Source organism: Triplophysa rosa, linkage group LG17, assembly GCF_024868665.1.
Source record: "Triplophysa rosa linkage group LG17, Trosa_1v2, whole genome shotgun sequence".
In the NCBI taxonomy this organism is placed as follows: Eukaryota; Metazoa; Chordata; class Actinopteri; order Cypriniformes; family Nemacheilidae; genus Triplophysa; species Triplophysa rosa.
Window position 1 is genome coordinate 22,024,584 of NC_079906.1, and position 15,000 is coordinate 22,039,583.

Genomic DNA, 15,000 nt, shown 5'->3' on the forward strand with positions numbered 1-15,000 from the left:
TCTTTCTCTCTCTCTCACTCTCTCTCTCTCTCTCCCTCTCTCTCGTTCGTTCTTTCTCTCTCTCTTCTTCCTTTCTTTCTTTCTCTCTCTCTCTCTCTCTCTCTCACTCTCTCTCTCTCTCTCTTTCTCTCTCTCTTTCTCTCTCTCTCTGTTAGTCATTTAAGCAGGATTTTCTCCAATCAGGATGCAGTTATTGATTTCTCTGTATGAGCTACACACACATCTTTGAAATCTGGCAGAGCTCGAAATGTTTTTTACGCGAAACTTTTGAAAAGTTCTCAAACCTTTGAAGCTGTAATTATAAAGTATTAAAACACTAAAAGCGATATTGAGGTCTGCTTTTACAAACTAGACAAAGAAACAACTGTAAGCTTATGTTGTTTTCAACCAAAGTAGAATAAAGAACTGATGGGGAGTAACAAATACTTTCCTTTTTTATTTTCTTTTTGCTTTCTATGAAGTCTGCTAATGTTGTTTAAAATCTGGCACTTTCGATCGGTTATAGATGAAATGAAAGATTTGGGTGAAAGCATGATATGACCCATTTAATATGACTCAACATGTTGTTATACATCAGTACATTTGTGTCGTCTGTTATCTTACCGTAAGTTTGATGGTGATTCTAGCACAGCGTGTGTAAGGCTTTCACTTCATTAGATCTGCATACCGTGCACGTGTGTGTGTGTGTGTGTGTGTGTGTGTGGGAAGGGTAAACCCTACGGTATGGGGACAAAATGTCCCCACAAAGATGGCAATATCCAAAACCCTTGTCCTTGTGGGGACATTGTTTTTGTCTCCATGAGGAAACAAGCTTATAAATCATACAGAATTCACTTTTGTGAAAATCTAAAAGAGCAGACAGTTGTGTGGGTTAGGGGGTGGGAATATGATATACAGTTTGTACAGTATAAAAACCATTGCGTCTATGGAATGTCCCCATAAAACATGGAAACTCAACATGTGTGTGTGTGTGTGCGTGTGCTTGCGTGTAATTGATGTGTTTGCGGTTGAGTGTAAGGCAGGTTAAGGGTGTGGCTGTGGAGATAATCTATGCGTTCTCTCTTTATGAGGTGATGAATCATGTTGAGGTTTATACACACATCTCCCGCGATGATGATGATGATGATGATGGTGAGCTGTAGCGATCCTCATGTTAAGGTTGGTTTTGTATTCGAATTTGTAACATTCCTAAAAACGCAGATGTAACGCTTCTCCATTTTGTGTAAATTCATAAGCAAATCTTTGTTGTCTTTTGCCATATTACAAGGATTTATCTTTTCGTAATCATACGGCCATATGCGAGACAGTCTGTGCTCGATTCATTCATGCTTTCAGAATGCTGACTGCAAGTGCACGTGCAAGAAAGAAAAAATGCTCTTAAATCAACAAAAGCTGCTTTTTTTGGTCTCAAATAAGATTGTGACGGGAAGGCTCAGCTACAAGAATTTGAAGTTAAGCGATGACTTTTCAATCCACTAATGCTAGTGTGGTTGCTAAGGTGTTGCTATGCAAATGCTAGGGCATTGGTGGTTGCTAGGTGTCGCAAGTAAAAAAAACTCTTGTAAGTCTCTTGTATGTGCGATAGATTCTTGCATTAACAAACAGCACTAACACATCCATACTATCTCTAAAGATATTTATATCTTGCGTTCATGGACTTGTCATGTTAGTATGTGAGACCTCCTGAGCTGATGGAGAAACTGAACATCATGTCTAGGAAAAGAGAGAGTTGGGGGGGAAAGAGAAAAACACAATTGCTTTTAGACGGCGAGTGCGGGAGACTATTGTATCTGTATCGATCAACGAAGCGTCTCTCTATCTTACATGAGTCAGAACCTCTGTGTTTCATGACATGATTCTCATTGGTCATGTTCAGAATGACGTATACAGATTTTGAAAGTAGTATGCAAGTATGTGTACTTTGCACGGTTGGCATTTAGTGTGCATGGCTGCAACATGCGGTATCAAAGCAGCACACTCTGTCATCAGTATCCCATAATACAGTGCGCTCGGTCTTCTGTTTCTATTCCACTTTTAGTTTCAGTGTGACAAATGAAACCATCTGTTTCTTGAAGTATTTTAAAGGGACAGTTCACCCAAAAATGAAAATCCTGTCATCATTTACTCTCCCTCAGATTGTTCCAAACCTGTATAAATGTCTTTGTTCTGCTAAACACATAGGAAGATATTTGTAAGAATGTCAGTAACCAAACAGATAGTATTTATTTTCCCTACTATGGCAGTGAATGGGGCATGAGATTTGTTTATTTACTGACATTCTTACAAATATCTTCCTATGTGTTTAGCAGAACAAAGACATTTATACAGGTTTGGAACAATCTGAGGGAGAGTAAATGATGACAGGATTTTCATTTTTGGGTGAACTGTCCCTTTAAGACCTTATCGTATTTTTTAAAGGAGTAGTTCAGCTTCAAAATGAAAATTCTGTCGTCATTTACTCATCCTGTTGTCATTTTAAAGCTGTGGGATTTTCTTTCTTCTGCAAAACACAAAAGAAGATATTTTTTAAAATGTTGGTAACCAAAAACCGTCGGTCCCCATTGACTTCTATTGTATGGACACAAAACCAATGCAAGTCTATGGGGATCAAGGGTTTTCTGTTACCGACATTTTTCATTTTGATGGTGAACTACTCCTTTAAAAGATTGCTCAAAAGTGATATCTGCATGTAACTTAACGTGTTTAGGTCGTGTGAGGTTAAGATACTACTATTTGAAATGTTGGTTAATGCATGTTATAAATATTATAGATAAATTCGTTTTTTGTTTAAAAACATGAAAAAGTGTCAAATAGTATCTTTGTATTCTTTGTATAAGATAACATTTGTGTAGCATGCTCTTGTTAGAAACAAACTGTATAGCATTGGGTACGTCATTCTGAACTTGTCCCTAATTTAACAGTATGAAAAAAAAACCGTGTAGATGTTTATTTGAATATGAAGGAAAGGTTTGTGTCTGGTCTCAGCCGTTGGCACCATTTTCACCCACAGGTCTGTCCGCTCATATTTCGGATGGGCACCGAGTGTCTTGTCGGGGGGCCTGGCCGGCCGTTTTAGGCAATAACCTTCCCTCCAGTGTGTAAGGTGACTGAAGTGTAACGGTGTTTGTTGGGAGGTGTTCGGTGTGGTCTGGATGTCTAATGCACATATCCACAGGCACAGGTGCCCTCTCTATGGGGCCAGGTGGCAGACCATTCTGCTCTCCGGCTCTTTCTTAATGAATCCGTAATTGGTTGGAGTCACCTGTGGAGAAGAGAATAGCAGGGGTGATGGGTCGGGTTATTCGGCTTTCTGTTCGAGTCTGACCTGACTTTGTGCACAGACTCTGAGATCTGAGCGATTTACTCTTTACTTCTGTCACACACACAGGGAATGGAAAACTACATTTATTTAATCTCTAATTTTGTTTTATTTTCTGGTAACAAAAAAATGAAACTTTAAAACAAGATAAATATCCTTATGAAGCAAAATCGTGCTTCATAAAAACATAATAGAGCAGCTTTCAGAAAATATGTGTTGCGTTGGGTTTATTGGGTTTATTTTTCTCGCCCCATTGGCAAATGTTTTTAATTTCACTGAATGTTGTTAAATTTATCCTTAAAACAAGTTACAGTACAGTACAAAGTACAGTCAAAATATACTTAAAATACATTCTTTAACAAACAGTGTTGATGCTTCAGATGCATCATGCAAACACATTGTTTTGCGTTAAAGGGATAGTTCATCCAAAAATGAAAATTCTGTCATAATTTACTCATGCTCATGTTATTTCATACCTTTATAAATGACTTTGTTCCGATGAACACAGAGAAAGATATTTAGAAGAATGTTAGTCATTTTCAGTTCCGGTACATCATTGGCTACCATAGTAGGAAGAATTAAATGGCAGTGAAAAAAGGTTCCCGAGAACTCTTTGTTTTCCTTAATTCTTAAAAATATCTCATTATGTGTTCAATAAAATACAATATAGTTTTTCCTACTATGGTAGTGGATGATGTCCCAGAATATTCTTCCAAATATCTTTCTCTGTGTTCATTGGAACAAAGAACTTTATACAGGTTTGAAACAACCTGAGGGTGAGTTAATGATGACAGATTTTTCATTTTTGGATGAACTGTTCCTTTAAGGATGTTTAAACGTTTTACTGCAAAAATATCATATATGTGTTTGTGTCACGTAAAAACACAAATCTAGTCATTACATATAAAAATAAAGAGATCTTGAAATGTGTGTCACTATCACTTCTGGTTCTAGTCAAGTATAACACGTCATCCAGGAATTCTGGGCATTCACTGCAAAAATAATATTATAATTCCTATATTCTGAACAGCTCTGATGTGTGTTGTGCTTTGTGTCGGGTTCTTTATTGCACTGTTGATGATGTTATGCGGCTTTCACATAGGATGCGGAATGCGCTGCGCAGCCCATTCATTTCAATGGCTTGTGCTGCGTCGATCAAAGCGCATGCAGCGGTCAAAGTTCAAAATAGTTCAACTTTTGCCATCGCGATTACCCACGCGGCCAATAAAATGGGGTGTTTTTTCTCCATTGGAGTTTTGGGTTCCTCGCCAGGAATTTATAGTCTGTATAATATTTGACCCGTGTTTCTCTCTTTCATCTTAAATGTGTGCTTCTCTGAGATAACCACGCGGTGCGTGCGTGCGTGCGTGTATGTGTGGGTGCTTGCGTGAGTCAGTGCGTGTGTATGTTGTGCTCTGTGTGTGTGGAGTTGTGTTTTATTCATGTGTGCGTGTCTGTATTCTTGTACAATTGTAATAAAATGTTACTGTGTGCATTAACAGTAGAATAAACTTTTCTGTGGCTTCAAACATATGGAGCAGTATTATTGATTTGAAAACGTGTTGTTATTTGTTGCACGGGCCCTTAAGTGCGTCTTAGATTGATGACCTCATCTCTCTGCTGCAGGTGGTTGCGTTGAGCCAGCGCAGCAAGGAGGCGGAGTCTGCATTCCTGGGAATATATAAACAGCTGATCGAGGCCCCAGGTGAGTGCCGCACCTGCCCGCACACACACACACACACACACATGTCTGGTTGACTATCCCCGTGGGGACAGTCCATAGGCGTAATGTTTTTATACTGTACAAACTGTATATTCTATCCCCTATCCCTAACCCTATCCCTAAACCTAAAGATCATAGAACACTTTTTGCATTTTTAGATTTGTAAAAAATATTGTTCTGTACAATTTATTAGCTTTTGTGCCCACGAGGACCTCAGTTTTGGTCCCCACGGTGACACGAGTCCCCATGTGTTGGTGTGCATTCAGGTTTAGGTCCCCACCGGGATATACAAACATGAACACACACACACACACACACACACACACACTATTTTAATAAACAAACCATCTATTGACTTTGCAGTTGCACATGAGACCATGGAAAAGTATGTACACCACATCCATAAATGCTTTTCTTTGGTGTTTGTAATAGCAAGTAAAGACTCTTAAAGGGCCAGCGTCACTTTAAACGTGATTTCTTTAGGATCTGTATTATGAGCTTTGACTTTGCAATGTGAATTTAATGTGATGTGATGCTGGACCCAATGAACAAGAGTCCGGAGTTTCTGTATACGGGATGGTCTCAGGTTCTAATCAGAGCACACGCACACACACACGCACGCACGCACGCACACACACACACACACACACACAGAGTTAAAGAGTGAAACAGTGGATTGATGGTGGAGTTTACAGGAGAGGAGAGATGAAGACAGGAGAGCGAGAATGGACGAGGTCTGGCTCTAGATCCTCCTATCAGTGATCACAAGCAGTCTGACGGCACTGTTTCCACATTCATTGACTGAGTAAGAGACACTGGAGAGATGTTAGATCAGCTGACTGACTTGAAAGGTCTCCTTCATTCCTCTCACTGGGTGTTGGGCGATGTCCAAATGGTCTTTTTGCACCTTTGAAGGGCACTGCAGGGAAACAGACGCATGCGAGCGAAGTAAAGTGTTTATTTAAAAAGAGGTTATGTTGGAGTCATCGCTTAATCACGGTTGCCAGCTCCTCGTAAACAATTCTGTAAGCTAAAATAATTGAAGCGTAGGTCTTGATCTTCAGTTTCAAAACATATCTTGCGATGTATTTTTTTGTGTTGTTTTTCTGTGCAAATAACAAAACTTCATCTTAAATCAACATTTACTTGAAGCAAACCGACGAAAGATATTAAGTCTTGTTTTACAAAAAATGACATCAAATTAGAATTTTCCTCTGAACTTTGGGAGATATTTTTCTTGTTTTAAGCATGCACTTTATTTTCAGATTTCAGAAAACAAGACTTAATATCTTTTGTCAGTTTTGCTTCTCAAAAAGATGTATCTGGATTAAAGATGACGTTTTCAGATTTGTTCTGGAAAGCAAGATTTTTTTTAGCCTTTAAAATGGTTGTTCTTGTACGTAAAAATTCTGAGCATAATATAATATGCAAGCGAGATTTAATAATTGAATATTACTTGATTTATTTAATACATTTGTTTTGTGGCGTACTGTATGTATTTTTGTTAATAGATCATTTTTTCACGAACAGACGGTATTTCTCATGGCAGAAAGGAGCGTGAGAGCTCTTGTAAATCATTCGTCGCAGGATCACATTTACAGAATAAAAATAAATGTCCGGACGCAGTCAGAATTCGCTTTGGCCGCTTTGTAGTGAAAATAAATGAGGTGTTGTGTCGTGGTGTCGAGTGTTGCTTCAACAACAGTGAGTTCAACATTCTAAACGTTGCTTTTTGTTATAAATAATGTTGATGTACAGACTGGGTTTCAAACCTGTGTCACCCACCTGAGCATCACATCAGCGTGTTAAGGTCAGGCGAATGACTCTCAGCGTGTGAAATGCAGTTAACCTCGCCTGTAGCTGTCCGATGGTCCGGTTTGCACAAGGACACGTTTAGATGTTCCAGAGGGTCACCGTGTCTAAACCCGGCTCCACGTCCCTGCCTTCGGCCCAAAGCATGCCAGCGTTAGCGGCCTCTCGTGACGCGAGCGTCAACCGGCGTTTCACCTTTTAGCAAAGCGTTCTGACAATGAGAGGTGTGTTTTCATCTGTATCGACCCCTGACAGACGCTGCCATCTGTGAGAGAGAGTCTGTTTTCTGCACAAAGCTATTAATCTGTTTCTTCCCGTGGCTTTGAGCAAGGTCACCCCCCTCCGCTCCTGAGGAATGAACCACTCCAGGTGTCATAAAGGACAGTAAACTGGCTCAGGTTACCACCGTGCATCCTCCACAATGCCACATTATAAGCCTTCGCTGATACAATTGCATGATTAAAGGGGTGTACATCACCTCACACATAACATCGGTGTAACTTTGGGAAGTTTATGGCAATAATTGTCAAACATGATTCACTTTACAAAGTATTAATGTTCATCAGGGTCTCCATCACCTACATTTTCTCCCTTTGACCCAATAAAAAATACTGTTGTATACTTTAACATGTACTATAGTAAAAGTTATGATATTGTAGTAACTAAAAGTAATCACTACACTTTGTCTATACTATGGTTTTAAAGTATTAACTATAGTGAATTGGTACTAAATACTGTAGTATACTTTAGTGTTTACTATAGTAAACTGTAGTGCACTGTGGTGCATTATATTATAGTAGTATTGTGGTGTATTTAGTATACTGCGCTTTGTAAATGTATACTATAGTATTGTGTATTATCCACTGTAGTGAACTAATAAATTGTAGTATAGCCTATACCGTAGTATACTTTATTATTTACTATAGTAAACTGTAGTAAATTGTAATATACTTCAGCATGTTAGAATAATTGCTACACTTTGTTGCTGTATACTATAGTTTTTTGTAGCATGTAGTTTGACGATAGTACATTGACAAACTATACTAAATGCTGTTGTATACTTTAGTGTTTACTATAGTAAACTGTAGTATGCTGTGGTGTATTGTAGTACTTCATTACAGTGCTTTGTTAATGTATACTTTAGTATTCTGTATTAATATCAGTAGTGAATTATATTCATCACTCACTGTAGTGATAAATTGTTGTATATACAGTAGTATACTTTAGTATTTACTATAGTAAACTGTGGTAAGTTGTACTATACTGTAGCATATTAAAATATTACTCCACTTTATTGATGTATACTATAGGTTTTATGACGATAGTAGTATAACGATAGTAAATTGACAAGCTGTGGTTAATACCGTAGTATGCCTTAGTGTTTACTATAGTAAACTGTAGTATACTTTGGTGTTATTAAAGTGTTTGATTACTACACTTTGTAAATGTATATTGTAGTATTACTAACTATTGTGAACTGTAGTATGAAGTATACAGTACTTGAATACTATGGTAAACTGCAGTAAATTGTAGGATAAGTGCTCTTTGTTAATGTATACTACACTATTTAGTAAGAATAAATGTGGTGAAATGATAAACTGAAGTAAAGTCTGTAGTGTATTTTATTTACTATTGTAGGTTTTAAAAACACAAAAAAGTCTATGCATTTTACTTCAGTTCACTATAGTAAGTATACTACAGTATTTTGTTATGTCGGAGGTTATCAGCAGTGCAGTTCAGGTAAACGAACGTTTGGATCGATGCATTACAGTAAATGGTCTCTAGTAAGCATTAGATTGTTAATAAAGTAAAAAGTAAAAACACGCGCCTCGTCTGTTTATCTACAGAGAGATCTTCTGCTTTCATTCCTGGAGGAGGCAAATGGGAAACGCTGATGCGTTCATTTGCCGTCTACATCTCTCTCTGTGCGTCTTTCTGTCTTTGTGGCTGATGTCGACAGAAACCCGGCGAACCGATGGCTCCCCGTTTCCATACCATAATGTTTTTCTCTCTTTTCCTGTTTTGTCAGCAATTACTTAATCCCCGATCGTTCGGCTGAGTATAATTACCAGAAAACAACTGTAAAACAGATGTACGAGATGTAAAAACGTGTGTGTGGCAGACGCTGTTTTTTTTATTTTGCAAGTTAAAAATGTTTTGTCTGTTTCCACACAAGGCAACTTCGTGTGATCCGGCAGTCGCTTCTCCGCTCGCTCGCTCGCCACGAAAGGGAAAGCCTGTTTCTAAACCTGTACACCTCACAGTTCGTAGGTGGCTCTTCTGGGACGCACCCGATGTTGTTAGCAGACCATCTGCTGCGCGTTTCGAATCCTCATCCCTCCCGACTTCTCCTGCCCTGCAGTCAGTGTGAGAGATCTCTCCTGTAAATAAACAGCTCCTGGTGGTGTTTCTAGCGCACTCATATTCATACCCTGCGGTCATGTGGATGCTTTCCATTTCTGCATCCGCTTACACCAGAAGTCAAAGTCAAGCATCTCTCCTGTACACCCCCCGCCCCCTCACGTGTACGGCGAGAGCCTGTCACTCAAAGGCGTCTTTCTGTAGCTGTCTCACCTGGAGAGGGCCGTTGCCAGGGGCGTAGCCGTAAGACAGTCGCCGCGGTGCGCGCTCTACCTCCGCCTGTGTTTTTGTACCCGTAATCCCCTCGTGCCCCCTCTCCTCCTCTCGTTTCACCACCCCTGCCTCCTTCATTACCCCCGAGGCGGTGCCCTGCTCTTTTCATGTCGGCTCTGAATCTTCAGGAAATGTGCGAGTACGGCCCAGAATGAGTTCCAGAGCTGGAGATAAAACTTGAGCCTGATCTCAGATGCCTCCGTTTGTCATAAATGATCATTAGTCTTTTGAAGGCTAGTGTTACACTGCTGGCTAGTGGTGACCGATGGTTACTGCTCCAGAGGTCAGCGGCTAACCCTCATGGAAATTAACCGTGGTTTTATTATTATAGTAAAAGTGTATTGACTGTGTTTTTGAGCGGATTGTATAACCACAGTTTTACTACAAATACCATGGTTAAACTATAGAAGCCATGTGTTTGTTGGATGTAGAATCATGGTTCACTTTTGTAAGAGAGGCTGTAGTTCTTCAGTCTTTATTTACCTGACCTCATGTTGATTTGGACCTGTATCACTCACATTTACTGGTATTAGTAGTATGTACTGTAGTATTGACTATAGTGAACTGTGGTGAGTTAAAGAAACCACTACTCTTTGTAAATGTATAGTACAGTATTCCACAGTATTGATCAACCATAGTAAATACTTCAGCATCGGTTTTTACCCGTTAAATACACTATAGTAAAGTGTAGTCAAATTCCTAAGTACTATAGTAAATACTAAAGTGTACTTTTACTGCATGGTGGTTGCAGAATTTTATGGCAAATAAAAATTCAATAACAAAATGAAGTGCTGTTGTCATTTCCTGATGTTGATTTAGATCTGTATGACTTGCTTTCTTTTTTACATTTCTTATCCAACGTTCCATTCATATTGAAGTGAAATTGGACAATCAACTATCATATCATATCATATCATTATATACCGTATACCATATAATATACCGTATACCATACCATCATATACCGTATATCATACTATACAGCATCATATACAGTACAGCATATTATCATATATCATATACCGTACATTATATACCGTATATCATACTGTACAATACCATACCATATTTCATCATTTACCATGCACAGCATGCCGCACAATACACAATACCATACCGCATACAGCACCGTATAGTATACCGCGCATCATATATCGTATATCATACAGTACATCATACCATATCATAGCGCAATATACCGCATAGCGTATCATAGACCATATCATATCCCATACCATAAATCATACCATATCATATCGTTCAGCTTCCATCGTATATCGCATCGCACTGCATCACATCACGTGTACCGCATCATATGACATCACATCATGCGTACTGCATTGTACCGTGCACCGCATCACATTACATCATGCGTACCGCATTGTACCGCGCACCGCATCATACCACATCACGTATCATATCGAACATATCTATATATTAAAATATTGTTGAAGATAGAATTCAGATACACCACAGACTGAATCTAACTTTGAATGTCATTTTTGTCAAGTGGTGAATTTATTAAAGAATTTCTGATGGCAACAGATGTCATTCAGTGTGATGTTCTTTATGGCTCTGTATATGAAACTCCTGAAAACAGTACAGTACAGTATATACACACTGCTGTCCTGTAGAGAAACACGGACAACCATGTTCTTGTTGTTCATGGTTTCGAGGTCCTTTGGGAAAGATGATGTTCAATGTCACATGTTTCATCAGTGCTTTGTATGGTACGGTGTTGCTTCATGTTCTGGTGTGTGTGTGTGAGATCTCTGCGGGCCGGCAGAGATTATGTACTGATGATTTGTAAGAGCAGTAATAAACAGTAAAGCCCAGGAGATGTTGGAGATGTTTAATAATGCATTATGTTCATAAAAGTGCTGCCTGGCCAATGGGTCCCTATAGAGCACAATCCCATAGGGAGAAAACTGAAGTGTGTGTGTGAATATATAGTTCATATATCTCTGTGTGTGTTTTCATGCTAAAGTTTGTATTCTTTAATCTACAGTAGTGGCCAAAAGTGATGTCCGGAGGGAAAATCTGTACAATATTTGCTTTTAATGCCCCTTTAGATTCAATTCAACCATCGGAATATGAGGTGTAAGGTGCAAAAAGGAGAAAACTGGACTTGGACTTGAGAACTTAAGGTTTTTATTAGGGCTGTCAAACGATTAATCGTGATTAATCGCATTCAGAATAAAAGTTTGTGTTTACATAATATATGTCTGTGTACTGTTCATATTAATTTTGTATTTATAAACACATACATGTATACATATTTTGGAAATATTTCCATGTATTTATTTATATTTACCAGCAATTAAAATGATATATAAATGTTTAATAATTTTATATTTTCTTAAATGTAACAATGTATGTATGTGTTTATAAATACAAAATGAATACGAACAGTACACAGACATATACTATGTAAACACAATTTTTTATTTTGGAATGCGATTAATCATTTATTTTGTATCTATAAACGCATAGATGTATACATATTTTGTAAATTTTCCATGTATATATTTATATTTACCAGTAATTAAAATGATATATAAATGTTTAACCATTTTTATATTTTATATATATTTTTAAATATATACATTTACAGGTATGTGTAAGCGTTTATAAATACAAAATGAATATGCACAGTACACAGACATACAGTATATTATGTAAACACAAACTTTTATTTTGGAATGCGATTAATCACGATTAATCGTTTGACAGCCCTAGTTTTTACATCCAAAAAACTGCAGCAATCAGGAAATATGTGGTTTATTCTAATATACAAACAAATGCATAGAAAAGCAAAAGACTCTACTGAATATTATTCAAATACATATTTTTTTGATCTCTCTTGTTTTTAAGTACAGCAGTCATTCTTCTGGCTCTTGGCCCAATATACGAATAATCCCTTTTATCCTTATTTTTTATTTTTTGTGTTTTTATTCTTCTGCCACGTGCTTGGATATTTTCTCATGTAATTCATAACCTAATGCATTTAATTCATACAGTATGTATGTTTTGTACGAAATGTCATAACCTCGAGCTCTCCGAGGTTTGATTATATCTGCACTAAAGCGTCTGATGATCTGTGACAGTCGCCCGATGCGATAGTGAGCTTCATCTGTTAACAGCATCATGTGAACTCCTTCCTGTGGCCTTCACAGAGTTAAAGAGGAACACTTGGCCTCTCTCACCAAACCTCGTGTTTGCATTTTCATCTTTTATTGCGATCACTCGTCTGCACTGAAGCTGCGCGCTCAAACACTTCGCCGCTGAGTCTTATTGATGTTTGTCCGACTGTGTCCTTCACAAGTGCACTAAAACAAAAAAGCCTTTGAGAGGAAAGTTTGTCTTTCTCTCTCTTCATCAAGGCTTTTCAAAAACAGCTATTCTAACTGCTGAGAATCAAGGGTAAAGGCGGGGGAATATTGAATATAAGTGATAAAATCAATAGAATTTCAGTTTAAATGATATATTTCATCAAGCACTCCAGATCTGGTTTCATTTTTAAGAGCTTGTTGAGTTTTTCTGCATGGTTTTCTTTTTTCGGAAGGGTACAGTAAGGGCGCCATGTTGAAACCGAATGGTATTTTAATGTATACCGTGATATCACATCGGAGTGACATAAAGAGCGTAGTATTACCATGGTAAATGTGCAAACAAAGAAATAAGGAAGAGGAGTTTGTTGTTGTTTTGGAAGAACGTGATGAGATGTTTACTTTAGCTTGATATTTATGACTTTTTGATTTGGCATCTGTACATGTTTGGTCAATTTGGACTGTGCCTATATGACTGTTGTAACCAGTGTTGGGTGTAACTAGTTACTAAGTAATTTAATTACTTTTCCCTTGAAAAAGTAAAGTAATGGATTACTCTTATTTTTCTGTAATTTAATTACAGTTACTTCTGATGTAATTCAACATCAATACTTTGTGTAATATATGTGTGTGCAATAGTGGAATTGACCTCAAAATTCAAAGTCTAACTTTAAAATCTGTGCTTTAATGTATAATTCTCACATTTGTAATACTTCGGTCAGTTAATAAGAGTACTACTTTATGTAGTTTAATATTATTTATTTGAATGAATTAAAAGAGCCGTTTCATGTCTATCCTTGAATCACTTAACTAATCAAGGTTGATATAGGATAAAGTAATTAGTAATTAAATACTTTTTGCAGACAGTAATTTGTACTGTAATCTAACTACACTATTGAATATGTAATTAGCAACTAGTAATTCATTACTTTATCAGAGTAACTTGCCCAACACTGGTTGTAACCCACATCTAACTGTGCTTTAATGTTCGTATTCATCTCACATGAGAATAAATAATGAAGTACTCGTGGGTTTTGGGTCCGAATCTTTATTGCAGCAAGCAGAACAACGTCGGCAGATTTTTGTCTGAATCAGTGGAATGTCACTCCGTTTCTAGCGACGTCTGTGCGAAGCGGCTTCAGTTTATCAGCGGAGGACGAATCGTCTCACAAGAGATGCGTTTGAACTTTGAACATCCACTCAAAACGAGATGTGGTAGTTTTTGGAGTGCGCGGAGAAAAAAGCCTGGAAGCTCAGCCTTGTAAATTAATTTGTTCGTGTTGTACGATGGGCGCGCAGCTGCTCTCATTAGCATGCACACAACAAATAATTATAGCGCAGCTTTTTTTGCGCTCTGTGCTGGGCTAATGGGCTTGCTGGGTTAATTATGTCAGAGCGTAATTACAGAGGCCCGGAGAGACGCGCGCCGCTCCCCGCTGCGCCCGCGCTGCCTAATGATGGTGTAACGCTGACAGGGCCAAGACAGACCGCCCTGACACACCTGCTCGTGTTGGCACGCCGCATCGCACCTCACCGCTGCCCCGCTCTCTCCGCCGCTCTGCCCTCTTTACAGAGAAATCGGTGGGACGGGGTTGGGTCATCGCTTGAGAGGAAAGTTGAGGGATGTTGCATCACACGTGTGAGGCGTTTCATTTATTAGGTGCGGAGGTAAAGCGGACCTGCGGGAAATCTTAATTAAAGGAGAAAGAAAAGAGGAATAGCTGTGGAATGAGCGCAGTGTTGTTTCTGCTGCCGACTGACCAGTGAACACTGCTGAGTCTTCAGTTATTTTTACTGAGAAAACCTATTTATTTGTCACTACGGAAAACCACATAAAAAAGTGTTTGCAAACCGTGTGAATATTGCAGAATCGTAGGAAAGAAAAATCACAGATGAGATCTTTAATATCTCAACTTTCACTAAGGTGTCTCAGATATTTTCAGAAGAGATGTCAACAGTGTGTCAAACTGAGCTCAGGTTTGTCTCGTCTGCGATCAAAAGTCAATACGATTGAAGATCTCAATATCAACTCAAACATTTCTCATCACATTGACTCAAATCCAGATGATTTCACCTCGACAATCTACATTCTTTTACACCTCCAGACTCTTCATGTGTTTCATGTCAAAATAAAACAACTATGTAATGTTTTCTTTTTGGATTATCCTTTATGATTGTGTTTT

The 15,000-nt window shown here is 38.3% G+C and overlaps 1 protein-coding gene across 7 annotated transcripts in view; it reads left to right on the forward strand.

The window, feature by feature from the left end:
- Positions 1–15,000, forward strand: part of cux2b (cut-like homeobox 2b) — a 139,018-nt gene that overhangs the window by 96,119 nt on the left and 27,899 nt on the right. For all 7 annotated transcript variants that reach the window (XM_057357597.1, XM_057357593.1, XM_057357594.1 and 4 more), the window contains exon 4: positions 4,946–5,024. In XM_057357597.1, coding sequence (XP_057213580.1) covers positions 4,946–5,024 — 79 coding nt within the window. The remainder of the gene's footprint in view (positions 1–4,945; positions 5,025–15,000) is intronic.